Source organism: Geotrypetes seraphini, chromosome 16 (genome assembly GCF_902459505.1).
Source record: "Geotrypetes seraphini chromosome 16, aGeoSer1.1, whole genome shotgun sequence".
NCBI lineage: Eukaryota > Metazoa > Chordata > Amphibia > Gymnophiona > Dermophiidae > Geotrypetes > Geotrypetes seraphini.
In genome coordinates, this window is record NC_047099.1 from 32,684,729 (window position 1) to 32,705,156 (window position 20,428).

General features: G+C 50.5%; 1 protein-coding gene across 9 annotated transcripts in view; it reads right to left on the reverse strand.

Moving 5' to 3' along the window:
• Positions 1 to 20,428, reverse strand: part of SRRT (serrate, RNA effector molecule) — a 124,313-nt gene that overhangs the window by 12,057 nt on the left and 91,828 nt on the right. For all 9 annotated transcript variants that reach the window (XM_033924562.1, XM_033924555.1, XM_033924559.1 and 6 more), the window contains 2 exons: positions 16,471 to 16,624; positions 16,172 to 16,365 (listed from right to left, as the gene is read on the reverse strand). In XM_033924562.1, coding sequence (XP_033780453.1) covers positions 16,172 to 16,365; positions 16,471 to 16,624 — 348 coding nt within the window. The remainder of the gene's footprint in view (positions 1 to 16,171; positions 16,366 to 16,470; positions 16,625 to 20,428) is intronic.

Consider the following 20,428-nt stretch of genomic DNA (forward strand, 5'->3'; position numbering starts at 1 on the left):
CCAAAGCAGTCCCTCTCACGGGCGGGACCCCCGAAGGGCCGATACCAGTACACGCTCACCGAACACCGCGTCCCGACGCGCCTGCACATCAACCCGATAATGACGAACAAAGGAATGCAAGGAGGACCAAACCGCAGCCTTACAAATATCCACTGGAGGCACGAGCGACGACTCAGCCCAAGAAGCCGCCTGACCCCGAGTGGAATGAGCCTTGAGAAACTCCGGAACAGGCTGCTGTTTCAGAAGATAAGCGGAAGCAATCGTCTCCTTGATCCAGCGCGCAATAGTAGCCTTAGAAGCGCCAGCTCCCCGACGAGGACCAGCCAGGAGGACAAAGAGATGATCGGACTTCCGGAATTCCTGGGTCCGCTGCACATAAGAGCGAAGGACCCGACCGACATCCAACTTGCGCAGCTGCCGTTGCTCAGAAGAGCCCTCCCGACCACCCAAGACCGGGAGAACCACCGATTGATTGACATGAAAAGGAGAAACAACCTTCGGCAGAAAGGAAGGAACAGGCCGCAAGACGACCCGCTCCCTAGAAAACTCCAAGAAGGGAGCCCTACAAGAGAAAGCCTGTAGCTCAGAAACACGCCTAGCAGACGTAATGGCCACCAAAAAGACCGCCTTCAAAGTAAGGTCCTTCAAAGAACAGTCGTCCAAGGGCTCGAAAGGCGGACGCACCAAAACAGAGAGAACCAGATTAAGATCCCAAGAGGGAACCGAGGGCCGTAGGGGAGGCCTAAGCAACTTGGCCGCCCGCAAAAATCGAATCACATCAGGAAGAGCCGATAAACGCTGACCTGACACCAACCCTCGAAAGGCCGACAGGGCCGCAAGGTGAACCCGGAGAGAAGACCAAGCCAGGCCTCTATCCAGGCCATCCTGCAAGAACTCTAGAATGATAGGCAGAGAAGCGCGAAAAGAGGTCACTCCCCGCGCCCGACACCATTCCTCAAATAGACGCCAAACCCGCACATAAGCCCGAGAGGTAGAAAGCCTCCGGGACCCCAACAGTGTAGAGATCACCTTGTCTGAATATCCCTTCTTGCTAAGGCGACCCCTTTCAAGAGCCACGCCGTAAGACAGAAGGGAGACGGGTCGAACATGGGAATGGGACCCTGCATCAGAAGGTCGTCCGAGAGAGGCAGAGGAAGAGGATCCGTCACCAGGTGCCTCACCAGATCCGCATACCACGGACGGCGAGGCCAATCCGGCGCCACCAGCACCACCAAACTCGGATGGTGAACAATGCGAAGAAGTACTCTGCCCACCAGCGGCCAAGGAGGGAACACATACAACAGCCCCTCCGTTGGCCACTGCTGGACCAGAGCATCCAGACCCTCGGCCAGACCGTCCCCGCGACGACTGAAGAAGCAGGGCACTTTGGCATTGCCACCCGTGGCCATCAGGTCCATCAGGGGCTGCCCCCAAGCCTGCACTATCAACTGAAATGCCTCGGCGCCGAGACACCACTCTCCTGGATCTAGAAAGTGCCGACTGAGGAAGTCTGCCTGAACATTTTCTACTCCGGCTATATGAGAGGCCGAGAGGTCCAGCAGAGGGGACTCCGCCCAAACCATGAGCCGAGCCGCCTCCTGCGCCACAGGAGTGCTCTTGGTGCCCCCCTGACGATTGACATAAGCCACCGCCGTGGCATTGTCCGACAGGACTCTGACCGACTTGCCCAGCAAAAGGGAGTGGAAAGCTAACAGCGCCAGCCTGACCGCTCTGGTCTCCAACACGTTGATCGACCAGGAGGCCTCCTCCGCGGACCAGGTGCCCCGAGCTGAGTGGCCCATAAACTGAGCCCCCCAACCGAGGAGACTCGCATCCGTAAGGAGCACCGTCCACCGCGGGAGATCCAGACCCACCCCCTGAACCAGGTGAGGGGTCCGGAGCCACCAGCGCAGACTGCAGCGCGCCAAGCCTCGCAGGGGAACCGGAACATCCAAATCTTGCCTCCGGGGAGACCACCTCCGGAGCAGAGCATACTGAAGAGGACGCATGTGGGCCCGCGCCCACCTCACCACGTCCAGGGACGCCGCCATTGACCCCAGGACTTGGAGGAAATCCTGCGCCCGAGGACCCCGGGACGCCAAAAGCAGGCGAATCTGAGATTGCAATTTGCTCACCCGGGCCTCTGGAAGGAAGACCTACCCCAAGGAGGTGTCGAACATAACCCCAAGGCACTCCAGACGCTGAGCCGGGACCAACCGACTCTTGGAAAGGTTGACCACCCAGCCCAGCGACCGGAGAAACTCCACCACCCGAGCCGTAACCCGGGAGCTCTCCTGCAACGACTTTGCCCGAATCAACCAGTCGTCCAGGTAGGGGTGAACCAGGATGCCCACCGACCGCAAGGCTGCCGCGACGACCACCATTACCTTGGTGAACGTCCGAGGAGCCGTGGCCAGACCAAAGGGAAGCGCACAGAACTGAAAGTGCCGCCCCAAGATCGCAAAGCGAAGGAAGCGCTGATGAGAGGCCCGAATTGGAACCTGCAAGTAGGCCTCCGTCAGCTCGAGAGACGTAAGAAACTCCCCCGGCTGAACCGCCAGAATGACCGACCGCAGCGTTTCCATGCGGAAAGACGGAATCTTGAGAGCTCTGTTGATCCCTATCAAATCCAGGATGGGCCGAAAGGTCCCCTCCTTTATGGCCACCACAAAGGGTCTGACGAAAAGCCTGCGTCTTCCATGGAGTCTGACATGGAGAAGCGAGAAAAAGGTCCGGCAGAGAGCGGGTGAACTCCAGAGCGTAACCGTCCCGCACCACCTCAAGGACCCACTGATCGGACGTGATCTCGGCCCATTTGGGGAAAAATTTGCGCAGCCGGGCCCCCCACCGGAACCAAAGGGGGCGCCGGCAAGGAGTCATTGCGCAGGACGGGAAGCGGGGGAACCGGCGGAGGGATTCCCTGCCCCCCGACGGGCCCCCTGAAAGGGCTGCATGCGCTGGAAGAACCGACCCCGGGAAAACCCCGGAGACTGGAAAGAAGCAGCCCCCACGCCCAGGGCGATACTTGCGAAATTCCCGCAAACGCCCCCGGGCCGCACCCCCCCGAGACGCCGGGCGGGCACGGACCTCCGGCAGACGGGGAACTTTCGAGTCCGACAGAGTCTGAATCAACTTATCCAAGTCCTCTCCAAATAAAAACGACCCCCGAAAGGGAAATTTAGTAAGCTTAGTTTAGGACGCAGCATCCGCCGCCCAAGCGCGCAGCCACAACACACGCCTTGCGGCCACGCCAAAAGCCATAGACTTAGCCGAGATCCGCACCAAGTCATAGAGAGCATCTGAGAGGAATGAGGCCGCCATCTCAATCCTCGCTACCTCCTGATCCACCAGAGACCAGTCGTCAGACTCTCGATCCAAGACCCGCTCCGCCCACCGAAACACGGCGCGAGCAACCAGTCCCCCACAAATAGCCGCCTGGACCCCAAAGGCAGAGACCTGAAAATTTTGCTTAAGGATGTTCTCCAATTTGCGCTCCTCAGAGTCCCGCAAGGCAGAACCGCCCTCAACAGGCACGGTATGCCGCTTGGAAATTGCCGAGACCACCGCATCCACGACTGGCGAAGCTAACGTAGCCCGATCCCCTTCAGGAATGGGATACAGGCGAGCCATGCTGCGCGCCAGCCGAAACGGCGTCTCCGGTGTTTTCCACTGCTCCAGAATAATATCCCGAATATCCTGATGCATAGGAAAAGAGCGGGAAACGGAACGGATCCCCCGTAACAGGGGGTCCCCCACACGCGGAGTCCCCGGCGGCGCGTCCTCAAAACGCCAAACCGAAGAAACCTGCTGAATAAGGTCAGGCAGCTCATCTTTCTGAAAAAGGCGCACAACGGACGCCTCGTCACTGGAGAACGGGAAATCCGACAACCCGCCGCCAGCTTCCGTCCCCTCCAGAGGGTCCTGGAATTCCTCCGAAGGGTCCAGGTCCTCCTCCAGACCGACACGTTCCTCCGACCACAAATTCTCGTCCCACTACACCCGCGGACGCTTGGACAAGGGAGGCGGCGGAGGGGACGTCACGTCAGACGAGAGAGGCAAAGCCGCAGGGAGCGCGGAGGAAACCCCACCCCCCGAAACCCCCTGGGCGCAACCGGGACCCCCAGCCGCCTGAAAATAGGCTCTGCATAAAGAAAAGAAAAAATTCAGGGGAAAACCCCCCGAGGGTCCCAAGGGACTCCCTGCCACAGCAGGGGACCCAGCAGAACCTTGCCCCTGCATATTCAAAACAGGGGGAAGGTCACCTGAGGTGGAAGACAAAATGGAGGGGCCAGACAGAGAAGATGGCGGTTTTCCCGCCAAAAAAGCTCCCTCCATAGCCTGAAGCAGCTGAGAAACCTGAATAGTCTCAGCCGCTAAAGCAGGCAAGCCGGCATCAGCTGTCAAAAAATCAGCTGAGAGGGAATCCTCTAAAACCCGACCGTCGGCGGCTCGGGGATTCCCTCCATGGGCGGACGGAGAAGACCGGGCTTCCCCACCGTTCCCTGCCGACTCGCGAGGCACCATCGGCGGGGAGCTCTGGGCGCCTGCAGCCGCTGCCGACGGAGCTCCACCACCTCACCGACCCAAACCGCCGAGTTCAGGCCGGCCGCGAGTGCCTCGCGGCTGGACTAAATTTGTGTCCTACTCCCCCGGAGAAGGGCACAATTGCTCCATACGCGACCTAGTTAGAAAAAAGTGCCGGTTACATGAAAAAATACAGTAAAATACAGTTTTCTTAAAGGGAAACAACCCTTCAGACCAGCACTACCTCAGGATTTTTTTTTTTTTTTTTTACAGAACAGACTCCACAGGCTCTCGAAGCAATATGCCTTGCTTGATTTAGGGGGCAAGGGATACTGCTGAGGCTCCTCTAAAAAAATGTGGGGAGGTGGAGGAAGTGGGGGGAGGGACCCCGCTCGTGACCCGCCGGGTTTGACACCCCCGAGGTCGGACGAACCCCCAAACAGAGTCCGTCCAAGCTCCGTCCGGCTAAAAACAGGGACAATAAACCCCCTAAACAAATTCCAACAGCCCTACCAAGGGAGATGGGTACAGATCACTCAACACCTGCTGGAGACTGAAAGAAGACTGAGGGAAATAGAGAGGAGGGGCTAGGATATACTGTCCCAAAGTTTTGTTTTCAGTCTCCACCTGCTGGTCATGATTAGATATATACCCATTCGTAAAGTTGACCTCTACTGGTCTGGAGAGTGCTAAAGAATAAGCTTTTATTGATCATGACAGGAGTCGCCATACAACAAATCACATTTAATTGGAAGAACTGGAATAGACTCAATTATTGCTTCTGGTGGAATTCATTATGTCACATAAATAAAATGAAAAGAGCAATTGCTATACAAAGAGGGAACTATAATAATTTTAATAAAATCTGGGGGCCATTGACAAGATATTGTAATTAATAAATACCATTTTTCCATTATAAATGCAATAAGAAGGAAGGGATGGGGGAGGGATTTTATTAAATATTTAGATCAATAATAAAGAATAATGTATATGAGCTTTGTGAACACATAGGTTATAGTTGGATTGGGAGAGAATGGGTTAAATTTTAATGTTTTAATGTTGAATGATAGAGATTCAAGTGTTGTATTCAATTCAATGTAACTATTATCTATTGTTACAACAGACACAAGAGAAGCTCACATTCCAACTTCGTTTCCCCCCCCAGTGAGAGGTTGTAAACTGAAAAAACACCATGAACATCTTCTCTCGCACCAAGCAGCATCATGGGGTAAAGACCTAGAACAATTGCTTTCGCCCACTACTTATGAGGAATTTAGAAAACGTCTGAAAACACACCTATTCCTAAAGTATCTAGACAACTGATCCTCTCTTCTCTCTCCCCTCTATAACGATTAACTTGTTCTATTGATCACTCTCTCCTCAAAAATGGATTTCCTGTCCTATTAACCCTCTTTCTTCCTCCCCTCTTAAAGTCAATCAATTTGTACCTTTGCTTAATCTTTGTAAACCGCATAGAACTTCATGGTATTGCGGTATATAAGCTGTTGTTATTATTAAAATGAATAAAGATTAAAAAAAAAATAAAAAAATACCTAGTTGGTATAAATGTGCATGAGGCAAGTCTCTTTCAACTGAAAGGAAACTCTGGAATGAGGGGGCATAGGATGAAGGTGAAAGAGGATAATTTCAGAAGTAACCTCGGAAAATACTTTTTCACAGAAAGGATGGTGAATGCTTAGAATGGCCTCCCGGTGGAAGTGGTGGAGACAGTGAGTGTATCTGAATTCAAGAAAGCTTGGGACAAGTATGCTGTATCTTTAATGGAGAGGAGGGGATAGTAGATGGCATGGATAGACAGACTAGATAGGCCATATGGTTTTCTTTCTGTTTCTATGAGATATACAATATAAACTAGCTCACCTTTGTCAAATGCTATCTGAAAATACAGATACACAATGAAAGACTACTGAGAAGATTAGAAAGTCATAGGGATAGGAGGTAATGGCCTACTGTGGATTAAGGAGAAATTAGGTTCTTACTTGCTAATTTATTTTCTTTTAGCTTCTCCAGACCAGTATAGGATTAATCTTACAAGCGAGTATACATCTCATCATGACCAGCAGGTGGAGACAGACAAAACTTTGGAACTGTACATATCATGTGACCTCTCCCTAATTACCTCAGTCTGCCGAATAGCCAAGCAGAACTAAGAACTATATACAAAAAAAAAAAAAAACAAGACTCAGAACAGGAGTATCAACAAATAAAAACAGAAATGCTGTTGGAAAATGCAAAGGAACAAATGCAAATAGCAAAGGTCCCTCAGTTCGCCACAGCTGCTGTTCTTAATCTCCCCGGCCCTAGAAAAATACTAGAAACCGATCAAAAAATGAAAATCTGCACGCAGGAACACGACAATAGATAGGGTAGATTCCTATACTGGTCTGGAGAAGCTAAAAGAAAGTAAATTAGCAGGTAAGAACCTAATTTCTCCTTCTTAGCACTCTCCAGACTGGTATAGGATTAATCTTAAAAGCAGGATGTACCAAAGCAGTCCCCATCATGGGTGGGACCCTCGAAGGGCCGACACCATAACACGTACACCGAACACCGTGTCCCGACGCCCTTGAATGTCCACACGGTAGTGACTGACAAAGGAATGTAGGAAAAACCAGACCGCCGCCTTACAAATATACACAGGAGGCACCATCAAAAACTCAGTCCAAGAAGCTGCCTGACCTCGAGTAGAATGAGCCTTGAGAAAGTCCGGAACAGTCTTTTTCTGAAGAAGATAAGTGGAAGCAATAATCTCTTTGATCCAGTGCGCAATGGTAGCCTTGGAAGCGCTATCCCTCCCTACGAGGGGGAGAAGGGCAAAAAGACGATCTGATTTCCTGATCTCCTGGGTCCTGCGTAAGTAGGCGCGAAGGATCGTCAACATCCAATTTGCGCAACTGTTTCAGCTCAGAAGAACCTGTCCGACTAGCCAGGACCGGGAAGACCACTGACTGACTGACATGAAAAGGAAAAACTACCTTTGGCAGAAAGGAAGGAACATGCTGCAACACTACCCGCTCCCTAGAAAACTCGAGGAAGGGAGACTGACAAGAGAGCCTGCAGCGTCGAAACAACATATAGCAGAAGTAATAGCCACCAAGAAGACTGCCTTAAAGAGTAAGGTCTTTCAACATGCAGGCACCCGAAGGCTCAAACGGGGGGCGCACAAGCCCAGACGGGACCAGATTTAAATCCCAAGAGGGAACAGATGGTCACAAGGCTTGAGCAACTTGGCCGCCCGCAACAAGCGAACGACATCAGGAATGGCAGTCAGACGCTCACCCCGTAATAACTCACGAAAGGCTGAAAGGGCCGCAAGCTGAACCCAGAGAGAAGACCAAGCCAGGCCCCTGTCCAGGCCATCCTGCAAGAACTCTAAGATGTTAGGCAGGGAAGCGCGAAAAGCAACCATTCCTCACGCCGTACACCACAGCTCAAATAAACGCCAAACTTGCACATAAGTCCGAGAAGTGGAAAGTCTGCGGGACTCCAAAAGAGTGGAGATCACTTTGTCTGAATACCCCTTCTTACCTAGGTGAGACCTAGAGCCGTAAGACAAAAGGGACTCGGATCATACATGGGAATGGGGCCCCAAGTCAGAAGATCGTGCGAAAGAAGCAGAGGAAGAGGATCCGACACCAGATACCTTACCAGATCCGCGTACCACGGTTGCCTGGGCCAATCCGGAGCCACCAGAACCACCAGGCCCAGGTGACAAACAATGCGGAGTAGAACTCTGTTGTGATAAGCAGATTATGCCTGCTAGGAGTGTCCCTAGTACAGGTCCCAGTGCAGATCCAGACCCTGTCCATAATCTGCCTTATTCCCCATTTTCTGCCTCTCAGACTGAATTTTCTTCTAGGGCCTGTAGAGGGAGTAAGAGAGCAGCAGTGCTAGGTTCCCATCCCCCTCTGGATCACAAGGTGAATCACCGGAAATCCTTTCCACCTGAGGGGCTGCAAGCTGCTCTCCCTGAAGACTAGGCTCCTAGAAAATCAGAACAGAGAGGAACAGCAGCAGGGAAGATCACAATGCTCAGGGCTGAGAGCTCCTGATAGCAGTCAAGTTCCTGAGGCCATGGAGTTTGTAGAAGCTGGAGAAGAATCACCTTCCAGTCTGAGTGAGGAACCATTGGCCATGGAGATGGAAACAAGTCCTGAAGCCAGTGTTGGGCTGATGCCTGAGAATATTCCTATGGAGGTTTGCCTTATAAAAGCAAGTATTTGAGTATAGCTGAAGTTATTGCAAGTTTGTTTTGACCAGCTTTTTCTTTGACTGAATAATTACAACTCATGTTAAAGAGTAGATTTTCACTATGCTGAATTAAGCAAGGACTTTTATTTTGAAGTTTTTGGGTTTTTTTAATGTTGAAAGCTTAATTGCGCTTTCCCTTTTTGGAATTAAGTATACTTGATGTGCTAAGACAGTGGGGTTAGCCCCGTGTTACGTGGTGGGATAGTGGGACTAACTTCTGGCGATTCAAGACCACACGGAGCACACTGTCTTTCCAGCCTTCGGTAGCTGAAGAAGCCAGTGTTATTGCACTGACTTGTAGCTTTGTTTTGGTGGAAAAGTTTTTCCTTTCTTTTGGTAATGAACTCCACCTGGACTATGATTTAAATGAGAACTTACCTCTGAGGAAGAGAGTTTTGTTTGAGTTTGGACTCTTTTTGGTTTCTCAGCCAGAGACTGTTTATTGAACATTGTGTACCTTGTAAGGGAAGCCCGTTGGCTTTGCCATTTCAATCCTGACAAACAAGTTACTGTGGTTTTTTTTTGATTTGAACAATTAAAAACAATTCTTTATTTGACACTGAACTTATTGTCCCTTTCACTAAGCACTGAAAGAACTTATCCTTGTGAGGCACGCAGCGACTCACAAGAGTTTAATTGTGGCCAGTATTCCCAGGCCCTCTGCCTGGAGCGTGCCGGCCACACTGTCCACTAATGGCCATGGAGGAAATACGTACAACAGCCCCTCTTTGGCCATGGTTGAACCAGAGCATCCAGATCCTCGACCTGACTGTCTCTGCAATGACTGAATAAGCGGTGAGTTTTGGCGTTGACTTCTGTGGCCATTAGGGGCTGACCCCAAGACTGCACTATGAACTGAAAGGCCAAGTGGCTTAGACACCACTCTCTGGGATCTAATGTGTGATGACTGAGGAAGTCCACGTGAACATTCTCCACTCCGACTATGTGGAAGGCTGAGATGTCCTGAAGATGCGACTCTGCCCAAAGCATGAGCAGAGTCGCCTCCTGCACCACCTGAGTGCTCTTGGTGCCCCCCTGACGAGTGACACAGGCCACCATCGTGGCAATGTCTGACAGAACCCAGACTAATTTGTCTGACAAGAAGGAGTGGAAGGCTAACAGTGCCAGAAGGATGGCTCTGGTTTACAGAACACTGATCGACCAGGACGCTTCCTCCGTGGATCAGGTGCCCTGAGCTGAGTGACCTAGACACTGAGCTCCCCAACAGAGAAGACTGGCATCTGTGAGAAGCACCGTTCACTGTGGCTGATCCAGACTCGTCCCTTGAACAAGATGGGAGGTCTGGAGCCACCAACGAAGACTGGAGCGAGCCAAGCCTCTCAGAAGAACAGGATGATCTAGACTGAGGGTCTGGGGTGACCACCTATGAAGCAGGGCATACTGAGCCCACCTCATCATGTTGAGGGAAGCCAGCATTGACCCAAAGACTTGGAGGAAATCCCGCGCCCGAGGACACCAGGATGCCATAAGCAGGCAAATTTGAGAGTTTTGCTTACCCGTGCCTCTGGCAGGAAGACCTTCCCTAAGGAGGTGTCGAACACCACCCCAAGATACTCCAGGCGCTGCGAGGGGGGCCAACCGGCTCATGGCAAGGTTGACAACCCGTCTCAGCGACTGCAGGAACTCCACCACCCAAGCCGTGACCTGTGTGCTCTCATGGAAGGATTTTGCGAATGAACCAGTTGTTCAGGTAAGGATGCACCAGAATGCCCTCTGTCCGCAAGGCCGCGTGACGACTACCATAACCTTGGTGAATGTCTGGGGAGCCGTGGCAAGACCAAAAGGGAGCATACAGAACTGAAGTGCTGGCCCAAGATCGCAAAACAAAGGAAACGCTGATGGGATGTCTGGATAGGAATGTGCAAGTAGGCCTCTATCAGGTCGAGAAAGGTTAGATACTCCCCCAGCTGAACCGCCAGAATCACCGATTGCAGAGTCTCCATGCGAAAAGATGGAACTGTGAGAGAAGATGGGTCAAAAAGTCCCCTCTTTCTTGGGCACCACAAAGTAAATCGAGTATCTGCCAGTGCCCGACTCCAGAGGGGGCACTGGAACCACAGCTCTCAGATCTAGCGGTGCATGACAAGGAGAAGCTAGAAAATGATCTGGCAGGGAATGGGCAAACTGCAGAGCAGAACCATCTCGAATCACCTCCAGCCGAGCACCCACCGAAACCAGAGGGGGCACGGGCACAGAATCATTGGGCAGAACGGACAGCGGGGGAACCAACGGAGGAATTCTCAACCTCCCGACGGGCCCAACAGGACTGCATTCGCTGAAAGAAACGATTCCTAGCAAAATCAGAGGTCGAGTAGTGAGCAGTTCCACACTCAGGGAGGTACCTGCGGAAATCTCGCAGACTCTCCTAAGCAATGCCACCTTGAAGAGCCTGGCAAGCACTGTCTTCAGGCAGGTAGGGCACTTGAGAGTCCATCAGAGTTTGAACTAACTAGTCCAAAACCACTGGCAAACAACAAGGACCTCTGAAAAAGAAAATTTAGAGAGTTTAGAGATGGACACCACGTCCGTCGACCAAGCCCGAAACCAGAAAGTCCAACAAGAAGCTATGGATTTGGCAGATGACTGCAAGAAGTCATAGAGGGCATCTGAGAGGAAAGAGGCAGTCATCTGAATTTTTGCCACTTCCTGGCCATCAGATTCACTGTCAAGGACCCACTCGGCCCATAAATATGGCCTGAGCCACCAGTCCTGCACAAATAGCTGCCTGGACCCCCAAGGCAGACATCAAAATTCTGTTTAAGAATGGTCTCCAAATTACGCTCCTCAGAGTCTGTTAAGACATAACTACTCTCAACAGGCACAGTATGCCGCGTAGCAATAGCTGAGACCACCGCGTCCATCACTGGTGACTTTAAGGTAGTCTTAACCCCACCCGGACGGGATACAAACAAGCCAAAAGACACCTCCGGCAAAGTCCACTGCGCCAGGATAAAATCCAGAAATAAAAAACGGATGAATTGGACAAGAGAGGGAAGCAAAGGAAATCCCCCAAAGAAGAGGGGCTTCCACACTCGGGGTCGCAGGCGACGCCTCCTCAAAGCACAACTACATGGAGATTTGCTGAATCAGATCTGAAAGCTTGTCCCTCTAAAAAAAGGAGCACCTCAAACGCCTCCTCGCTTGTAGATGGAAAAAAAAACAAGTCCCCAGTACCAGCGGCCATCCCCTCGAGAGGATCCTGGAGGTGTCCCCAAGGGTCCAGGTCCTCATGCATTAGTTAAAACTCTCTTCAGACAACAAGTCCTCGTCCAAAGCGGTACACAGGCGCCTGGACAAGGGAAGAGGGGGGACGCGAAAAGAGTTAAGGGGTCAAAACATCAGGGGGCACGGAGGGAACAAACCCCTGAGACCCCCCTGGACACTAGTAGGACCCTTCCCGGCCGACTATATGCTTTACACAAAGCAAAAAGAAAATGAGGGGGAACCCCGCCTGGCGGCCCCATGGGACTCCCTGCCCCAGCAGGGGACCCTGCTGTAACCTGTCCCTGTTATGTCAAAACAGGGAGAAGGCAGCTGAGGCTAAATACAAGATGGAGGGACTATCTGAGGAAAAACGGCAAAAAAATACACCAAAAATAGCCCCTCCGGGGCCTGTAGCGGCTGAGAAGACTGAACTGTCCCAGCCACTAAAGCACGCAAAAAACGGCATCAGTTGAGAGAAAAAACAGCTGACAGGAAATCCCTCTATGATCGGCAGGAAAAGACCGGGCTTCCCTACAAAGCTCTGTCAGCTTGCGAGGTATTAACGGTGGGGAGCCTTGGATACCTGCAACCGATGCTGACTAGACTTCCACAACCGCACCGGCCTGAACAGCTGTTTTCAGACAGCCGCGAGTGCCTCACGTCTGGCCTAAATTGTGCACATCTCCCCCTGAGAAGTGCTCATTTGCTCCATAAGCGACCTAGCTGAAAGAAAAGTGCCGGTTAGTTGAAAAATACAGTAATTTACAGCATATTTAAAGGGAAACCAACCCTTTAGACTGGCACTGCCTCAGGATTTTTTTTTTTTGGTCACAGAACAGACTCCACTGGCTCTCTAAACAATATGCCTTACCACCAGGAGGTAAGGCTTACTGTTGAGGTACCTCTACAAAAATGTGGGGAGGTGGAGGAAGGTGGGGAGAGGGACCCCGCTCGAGACCTGGCGGGTTTGACACCCCCGAGGTCAGACGGACCCCCAAACAGAGTCCACCCAAGCTCAATCCGGCAACAAAAAGGGACAAAAATTCCTAAACGAATTCCAAGGGAGATGGATACAACTCCTGCTGGAGACTGAGAGAAGACTGAGGTAATTAGGGAGGGGGGTCACATGATATGTACAGTTCCAAACCTTTGTCTCAGTCTCCACCTGCTGGTCTTGATGAGATATATACCCGCTTGTAAGATTAATCCTATACTGGTCTGAAGAGTGCTAAAGAAGAACTGGTTAAAAGATAAAAATAAATACAGAGTAAGTTTAAATGGTCAATACTAAATTTGAAGGGTTCTCCAGGGGATCTGTGATAGCTGCTTTATAACATATTTAAAAATAATCTAAAAATAGCAAATCTAATCACTTTGCTTGTTCCTAACAGCACCAAGTTATTCAAATTTGTTAAATCACAAGAGGATTGTGAAAAATTGCAAGAGGACCTTATGACACTAGGAGACCAGGAATCCAAATAGCAGATAACATTTAATGTGAGCAAGTGCAAAGTGATGAATAAAAGGAAGAGGAATCCAAAATATAGCTATATGATGCACGCCACTCAAAAAAAAAAAAAAAAAAAAAAAAAGGATCTAAGTTTTATCATTGATGCACTGAAACCCTCTGCTCAGTGTGTAGCAGTGGCTACGAAAGCAATCTGAGAACAAAACAGGTTATAAGAATGCCTTTGCATCACTTCATGGAACTGCACCTCAAATACTATATGCATTCTTGTCACTGCATCTAAAAAAAAGGGACTCTGGAATGCTTTCCTTCATGGACCACCACCACCAAGACCCCTAGGGCCATCTCCACCCACAGGCCTTCCTAGCCTGCTGTGTGGCATTATGTGGCTGGTTCTTGTAAATCTGCCAATATCCTCCTAAGACCCTCAGTGATGTCCTGGTAAAATTGGGGCCCCCGCTCCAGTGCAGAACCCTCCAAAAAGCTGCTCGATATTGCCTCTCTTTCCTACCATGTGGCAGCCTAGCACTATAGCCTCAACATGGGTGTTATTCCCACCAGATTCAACTTTGGCAGTGGCTCACGCAGCGTTAACTTAGAAAGAAAAAGTGGCTCAGCTTCTTTATAACATTCAGGGCAGTAGGAGCCAACAGCACTACTAACCTGCTGGCCCCAAAGTGCTCCACGGCAGCTTCCACATGGCACCTCACTGCTTCAACCAGGTGGAAATAATGAATGGGGAGCTGAGAGAGATCTGCTAAGGGGAAGAAAAACTCCATTGGAATATTTTACTTGCTAGCATTCAAACTTGGGAAAAGGTAAACTTGGGCTTCTCTTTTTTAAGTTCAGTACTCTACTTTTACGGCAAAGTCAGTTTAGGCAATAGTATAGCCTTTGGAGTCTCTGTTAGGGTTTTTATATAAAAATGTTTTAGTCTAGTTTAGTATTTTAGGTTGCATTTCAGAGCATAAGATCAGATCAGGGCACAGACAGCAGTTAAAGAAAGTCTTGTTTAGTGTTCCCTGAACCAATTAGAAGGCTACAAACATAATTATATAGTAATTAGCTCTTAAGAAATAGTCTGAGAAATCCTTGGAGGGTAACCTACCAAATACAGCATTGCAAAATAATAATTAACATTACCATAACCTAACATATAACTAGCAATCTGAGGGGAACTTGGAGTACATATTCCAACTCCCGTAGCAACTTAAGAAATAAATCACCAATATTAAGCTGCAGGCAGATGTCCAGCAGCAAGATGGGGGCTATCCAGTCTTTTGCACTGAGTGTCACATATTTGGTTATCTTATGTCTTATGTGTGTGCTCAGTGGAAAGAGCTCCTTGAACTCAGGGAACGGGTCTGATCTCTTGAGGCTAGAATAGCAGGCTTGTAGGAGCTAAGGGAGAAAGAGAGGTACATAGAGGAGACCTACAGGGACGTTGTAGAAAAGTCCCATCTTCAGTCTGGCAGCCTCTGTGCTTCCTCGGAGAAGGGAGGTCTTTTTAAAGGAGAGCATCATCCTGGTGAAGTAGGAGACAATCCTGTAGCCAGGACCTGCTCATCAGGAGATGCAATGTCCTCTCACACCGAGGATGTGTCTCCAGGGGTTTCTACCCAAGAGGGAAGAGTTAGGACAGTTGTTATAGTAGAAGTTTCAAATCATTAGGCATGTAGATAGCTGGGTGACTAGTAGATGTGAGGATTGCTTGATCACTTGCCTGCATGGTGCGTCACCTAGATAAGATTTTAGACAGTGCTGGGGAGGAACCTGCTGCCTTGGTACACGTGGGTACCAATGGCATAGGGAAATGTGGTAGGGAGGTTCTGGAAGCCAAATTTAGGCTCTTAGGTAGGAAGTTAAAATCCAGAACCTCCACGGTAGCATTTTCAGAATTGCTCCCTGTTCCACACACAGGTCCCAAAAGACAGGCAGAGCTCCAGAGTCTCAATATGTGGATGAGGCGATGGTGCAGGGAGAAGGGTTTTAGATTTGTTAGGAACTGGGCGACATACTAGGGAAAGGGGAGCCTATTCCACAAAAGTGGGCTCCATCTTAAACAGGGTGGAAACAGGCTGCTGGCATCAACCTTTAAAAAGAGATAGAACATTTAAAGCAAACTTGGTAAAAGTAATTTTTCCTCAAAATATAATTAAGCTGTGGAATTTGTTGTTAGAAGATGTGGTCAAAACATCCAACATAACTGGCTTAAAAAGGGTCTGGACAGTTTTTGAACAAAGTCAATTAACTGTTATAAACCATGCAGATCTGGAACACCCACCACTTATCCCTGCAGTAAGCAACAAGGAATTATCTACCCTTTGACATTTGTTGAGTACTTGTGACCAGGATTGGTCACTACCAGAAAAAGGATGTTGGGCTCAACTGACCTTTGACCTGAGTCAGCATGGAACATCTTACTGAATGTTCATTAAATGATCATGCCTAAGTAATGCAGTAGGAACTAATTTTAACTTTTTACCTATCCACAGATTGTTTACTTTAGTAACAATGGAACTAGGTAACTAGGGGCAGTAGTGTTGCAACCTTTGCTTTCTCAAATACACACAGTCTCAAGACAGAATAGGTAGGCAGCAGCAAGGAAAGCACCACTCCTACATAAGTAAAACTTCTCTGTGCATTCAGTCCCCTGCAGCCCAAATGAGGTTTTACATGTACCTTAAACTTCTTGCCACTGAGCGGGCACAGCCATTTGTCCTTGCCTAGTTCCTGGGTATTGGCAGTGACGAACTTCTCCACCTCCTGCTCAGGATCCTTTCGGCCCATCTTTTGAGCCTCCTCTTCAGAGAGGGACTCTCGCACGCTGAAGAGCGGATTTAGCCTCTCTTCGAATGTCTTCTGCCATTCTGCCACTGTGGAAGACACGAGGTCATGAGAGATGAAGGATGAATTTTCACAGTGCAGGACGACCATATGGGTATGCAGTGATAGTTTAATCCCACCTCTATATACCATACCTTCTCCATGGCTGATTCTGTTGGGGGGCATGGGACCCCTCACATGCATGATTCCACATCGGTTGGGCATAGCATCCTCATTCGGGTACTCACAGGTACTGTAGTAGTCGATGGAATGCACAACACGCAAGTAAAGCAGCAACTTGTCTACAACCTAGAGGAGACTATCATCAGTATATTCCACCCCAGCTTAACTTTATAACCCTTTCCACAAGCATTACTTGGTGCTATCCAACAATGGGCCAGATTCACTAACCTGCCTGATCGGGCCCGATCCGACGAATTCACAAAAGAAAAATATGCAGATGGGGGCGATCGGAGGAACGCCCCCATCTGCCTGCCCGAATTGCTGGTTTGCGATCCCTGCGCATGCACAGACCATCTGCTTTCCCTGCAGATGATCTGTGCATGCATTTTCTGTCCTTTTTTTTTTCCTGGCCCCGACTCTCCTGCTCCTGTTATCTCCAGCGGCAGCAGCCTCTTCCCTCCTTCCCTGCAGTGCGAACCCATGGGTTTAAAGAGGGGCTGCACAACGGCGTGCAGCCCCGCTTTAAACCTGTGGGCTCACACTGCAGGGAAGGCCGCTAATACTGATTTCTGCTAGATGCAGCATAATTGGAAGTCAGGGAGCCAACTGGCACTGCTCTCCCCCCTGCCCCAGGGCTTCTGCAGCCCCTGGAACAGGCAGTGAGATCGGGGCAGCAGAGAGCAGGGCAGAGTGAAGGGTGGCAAGGAGCATGAGAGTCGGTAGAGAGGTGTGCGACGGGTCCCCAGCAGTCGCTTTAGGAGTTGATCGGCCAGCCCAGTCGGATCGAGAATTTTGTGTAGTGAATCGCTGCCTTCCCTACTTTTGAATGTCCCTCCCCTCATTTGCATGCACGGATCGGAGGATGGTCAGCAGAGAGGTAAGTGAATCGGGCCAAAGGGGAATTTGGTCGCTAAGGGATTGCAAACCGATCGATACACAATCAGTTTGCTTTGTGAATCTAGCCCAATGTGGCTCCAACATCACTGGCTCCTATCAACACACACAACCTAGTCCAGGCAACTATGCCTACTCCAAGGGACATCATTTTTCATTTCTTACCAAACCTAAGATACAACCTATGACAAAGTGAACATCTGATGGAGATTCAAGTTTACCCCTAGATAAATTGTTCTAATGCAGAGATTCTTAACCCAGTCCTTGGGACACACCAAGCCACTCAGGTTTTCAAGATAATAATAATAATAATAATTTATTCTTATGTACCACTAAACCATTAGTTCAAGGCGGTTTACAGCAAGAAAGAACTGCACAAACAGCACAGTTACTTACCGTAACAGGTGTTATCCAGGGACAGCAGGCAGATATTCTCACATGTGGGTGACGTCATCCACGGAGCCCCAGCGCGGACAGCTTTTCAAGCAAACTTGATTGAAGTTTCAAGTTTGCACACTGCACCACGCATGTGTGTGCCTTCCTGATCCACTAGAGGGCGCATACCCTCCTCATGGTCCTCAGTTCAGATAGCTAGCAAAGAAGCCAACCTCGGGGAGGCGGGCGGGTTGTGAGAATATCTGCCTGCTGTCCCTGGATAACACCTGTTACGGTAAGTAACTGTGCTTTATCCCAGGACAAGCAGGCAGCATATTCTCACATGTGGGTGACCTCCAAGCTAACCAAAAAGGGACGGAGGGAAGTTGGCAATACAAGAAAACAGATTACGCAAAACCGACTGGCCAAACCGGCCGTCGCTCCTGGACAGAGTATCCAGGCAGTAGTGGGAGGTGAAAGTATGAACCGAAGACCAAGTGGCAGCCTTGCAAATCTCCTCGATAGGCGTCGACCTGAGGAAAGCTACAGAAGCCGCCATCGCTCGGACTTTATGTCCCGTGACTCGACATTGCAGCGCGAGACCAGCCTGAGCGTAGCAAAAGGAAAAACAAGCAGCCAACCAGTTGGACAAGATGCGCTTGGAAACTGGGCGTCCCAACCAATTAGGGTCGAAGGACAAAAAGAATTGAGGAACCGTCCAAGGAGACTGAGTGCGTTGAAGACAAAAAGCCAACGCCCTCTGACAGTCAATTGTGTGAAGCGCCACCTCGCTAGGAGGCGAGTGGGGCTTCGGAAAAAAGACCGGAAGAACAATGAAAAGATCGAAAGGAAAGTCCGAAACCACCCTGGACAAGAACTGGGGTTGAGTACGCAGGACCACCGTGTCATGATGAAATACAGGAAAAGACGGGTCCGCAACCAGAGCTTGCAGCTCACTGACTCTGCGAGCAGACGTGAGAGCAACCAGGAAACCCACCTGCCAGGTGAAGTAATTCAAAAGAGCTTCATCAATGGAATCAAATGGAGGTATCACCAATTGAGCCAGGAACACACAAAGATCCCAAACCACCGGAGGGATGTACAATGAAGAAATCCCTCATAAAACGGGAAACCATCTGGTGGACGGAGAGCAGCGTCCCATTTAGCGGCCGAAGAAAGGCAGCAAAAGCACAGAGGTGGACTCGAATAGATGTAGATTTGAGACCAGACCGAGACAAGTGCAACAGAAAATCCAGCACTGAAGGCAAGGAGGCAGAGAGCGAATCCATGCGGTGCTCAGCACACCACTCAGCAAATCAGGACCATATCTGGGAAAAGCATTGCCGAGTGGAGATCTTTCGAGAGGCCTCGAGAACACCCCCACCGACTGAGAGAAACAGAAGGAGGGAGGCACGTTGCGAGGAACCAAGCTGATAAGTGTAGAGACTGCAGATTGGAATGCAACAGAAACCGCAACACTGAGACAGCGGAGACGGGAACATAGGTAGAAGCTGAGTCTCCCTGACACGCTGGAGGAGCAGGGAGAACCATGGCCGCCAGGGCCACAGCGGAGCCATCAAGATCCTGGTGGCGCAGACCGACAGGAGGTGTATCAAAGACCCGAGAATCAGAGTAAAGGGAGGGAACGCATAGAGGAACCTGCCCATTCCATCGAGAAGGCAAGCATCCTCCTCGATGCGAACCCAGGAGAACATCCTCGAGCAATATCGAGGCAACCAGTGAGTGAGGGGCGAAGCGAACAGAACTACCTGTTGGGTTCCCCACCGAACAACCACATGCCGCAGAGTCCGAGAATGGAGCAACCATTCATGCGGTCGAAAAGGGCGACTCAACGTGTCCAACAGACAATGCTGCACGCCCTGGAAAAACACCGCCCGAAGAAAGAAGCAGTGGTGTAACGTCCCCTGCCAATGACGAAGGGCTTCCCTGCAAAGTAACAGGGAACCTGTACACCCTGGCTTGGTCACAGAAATAACGCCACCGAGATGTCGGGACGCACCAGGACCCCGCAATCTTGCAACCCATAACGAAAATCCACCACGGCATTGTAAATGGCCCGGAGCTCCATCAGATTGATGCGGCTGCGACAGTCTGCACCCGACCAAGGACCCTGAGTCCGAAGGCCGTCGAGGTGCACCCCTAAGCCCATGCCGAGGAGTCCATCGGCAGAACCTTCTGATGCGGGGATACGAAGTGGTGGCCCACCAACGAAACGAGCGTGTCCAGGAGGGAGGCACCACAATGTGCTGGGAAGCGGGATCCCGATCCTGCCATCACTGAGATGCTCGGGTCCAGCGGGGAACACGAAGATGAAACCAGACGAACAGCGGGACATCACCGTGGAGACCCCTGATCCAAAAAGGATCAGCAACAGCTCAGCCGAGGCCGAAGACCGCTGAGACACCAGCTGACTCAAGCGCCGACAGGCAGCCTGCCGAGGCAGAGGCAGAAAAGACCGGAGGCGGACCGAGGACAGAGGGGCCACCTTCCGGCATAAACAAACAAGGGCCTCCCCCTGAGGCCGAGACAAGAAGGAGCGCAGACAAACTGGGTCCAGGTCCGCCCCGACGGACTCCCGAGACCGGGGTGGGCAGAGTCTGACCCACTCCCGTACTAGAAACTAGTGCAGGTCACGAAGGG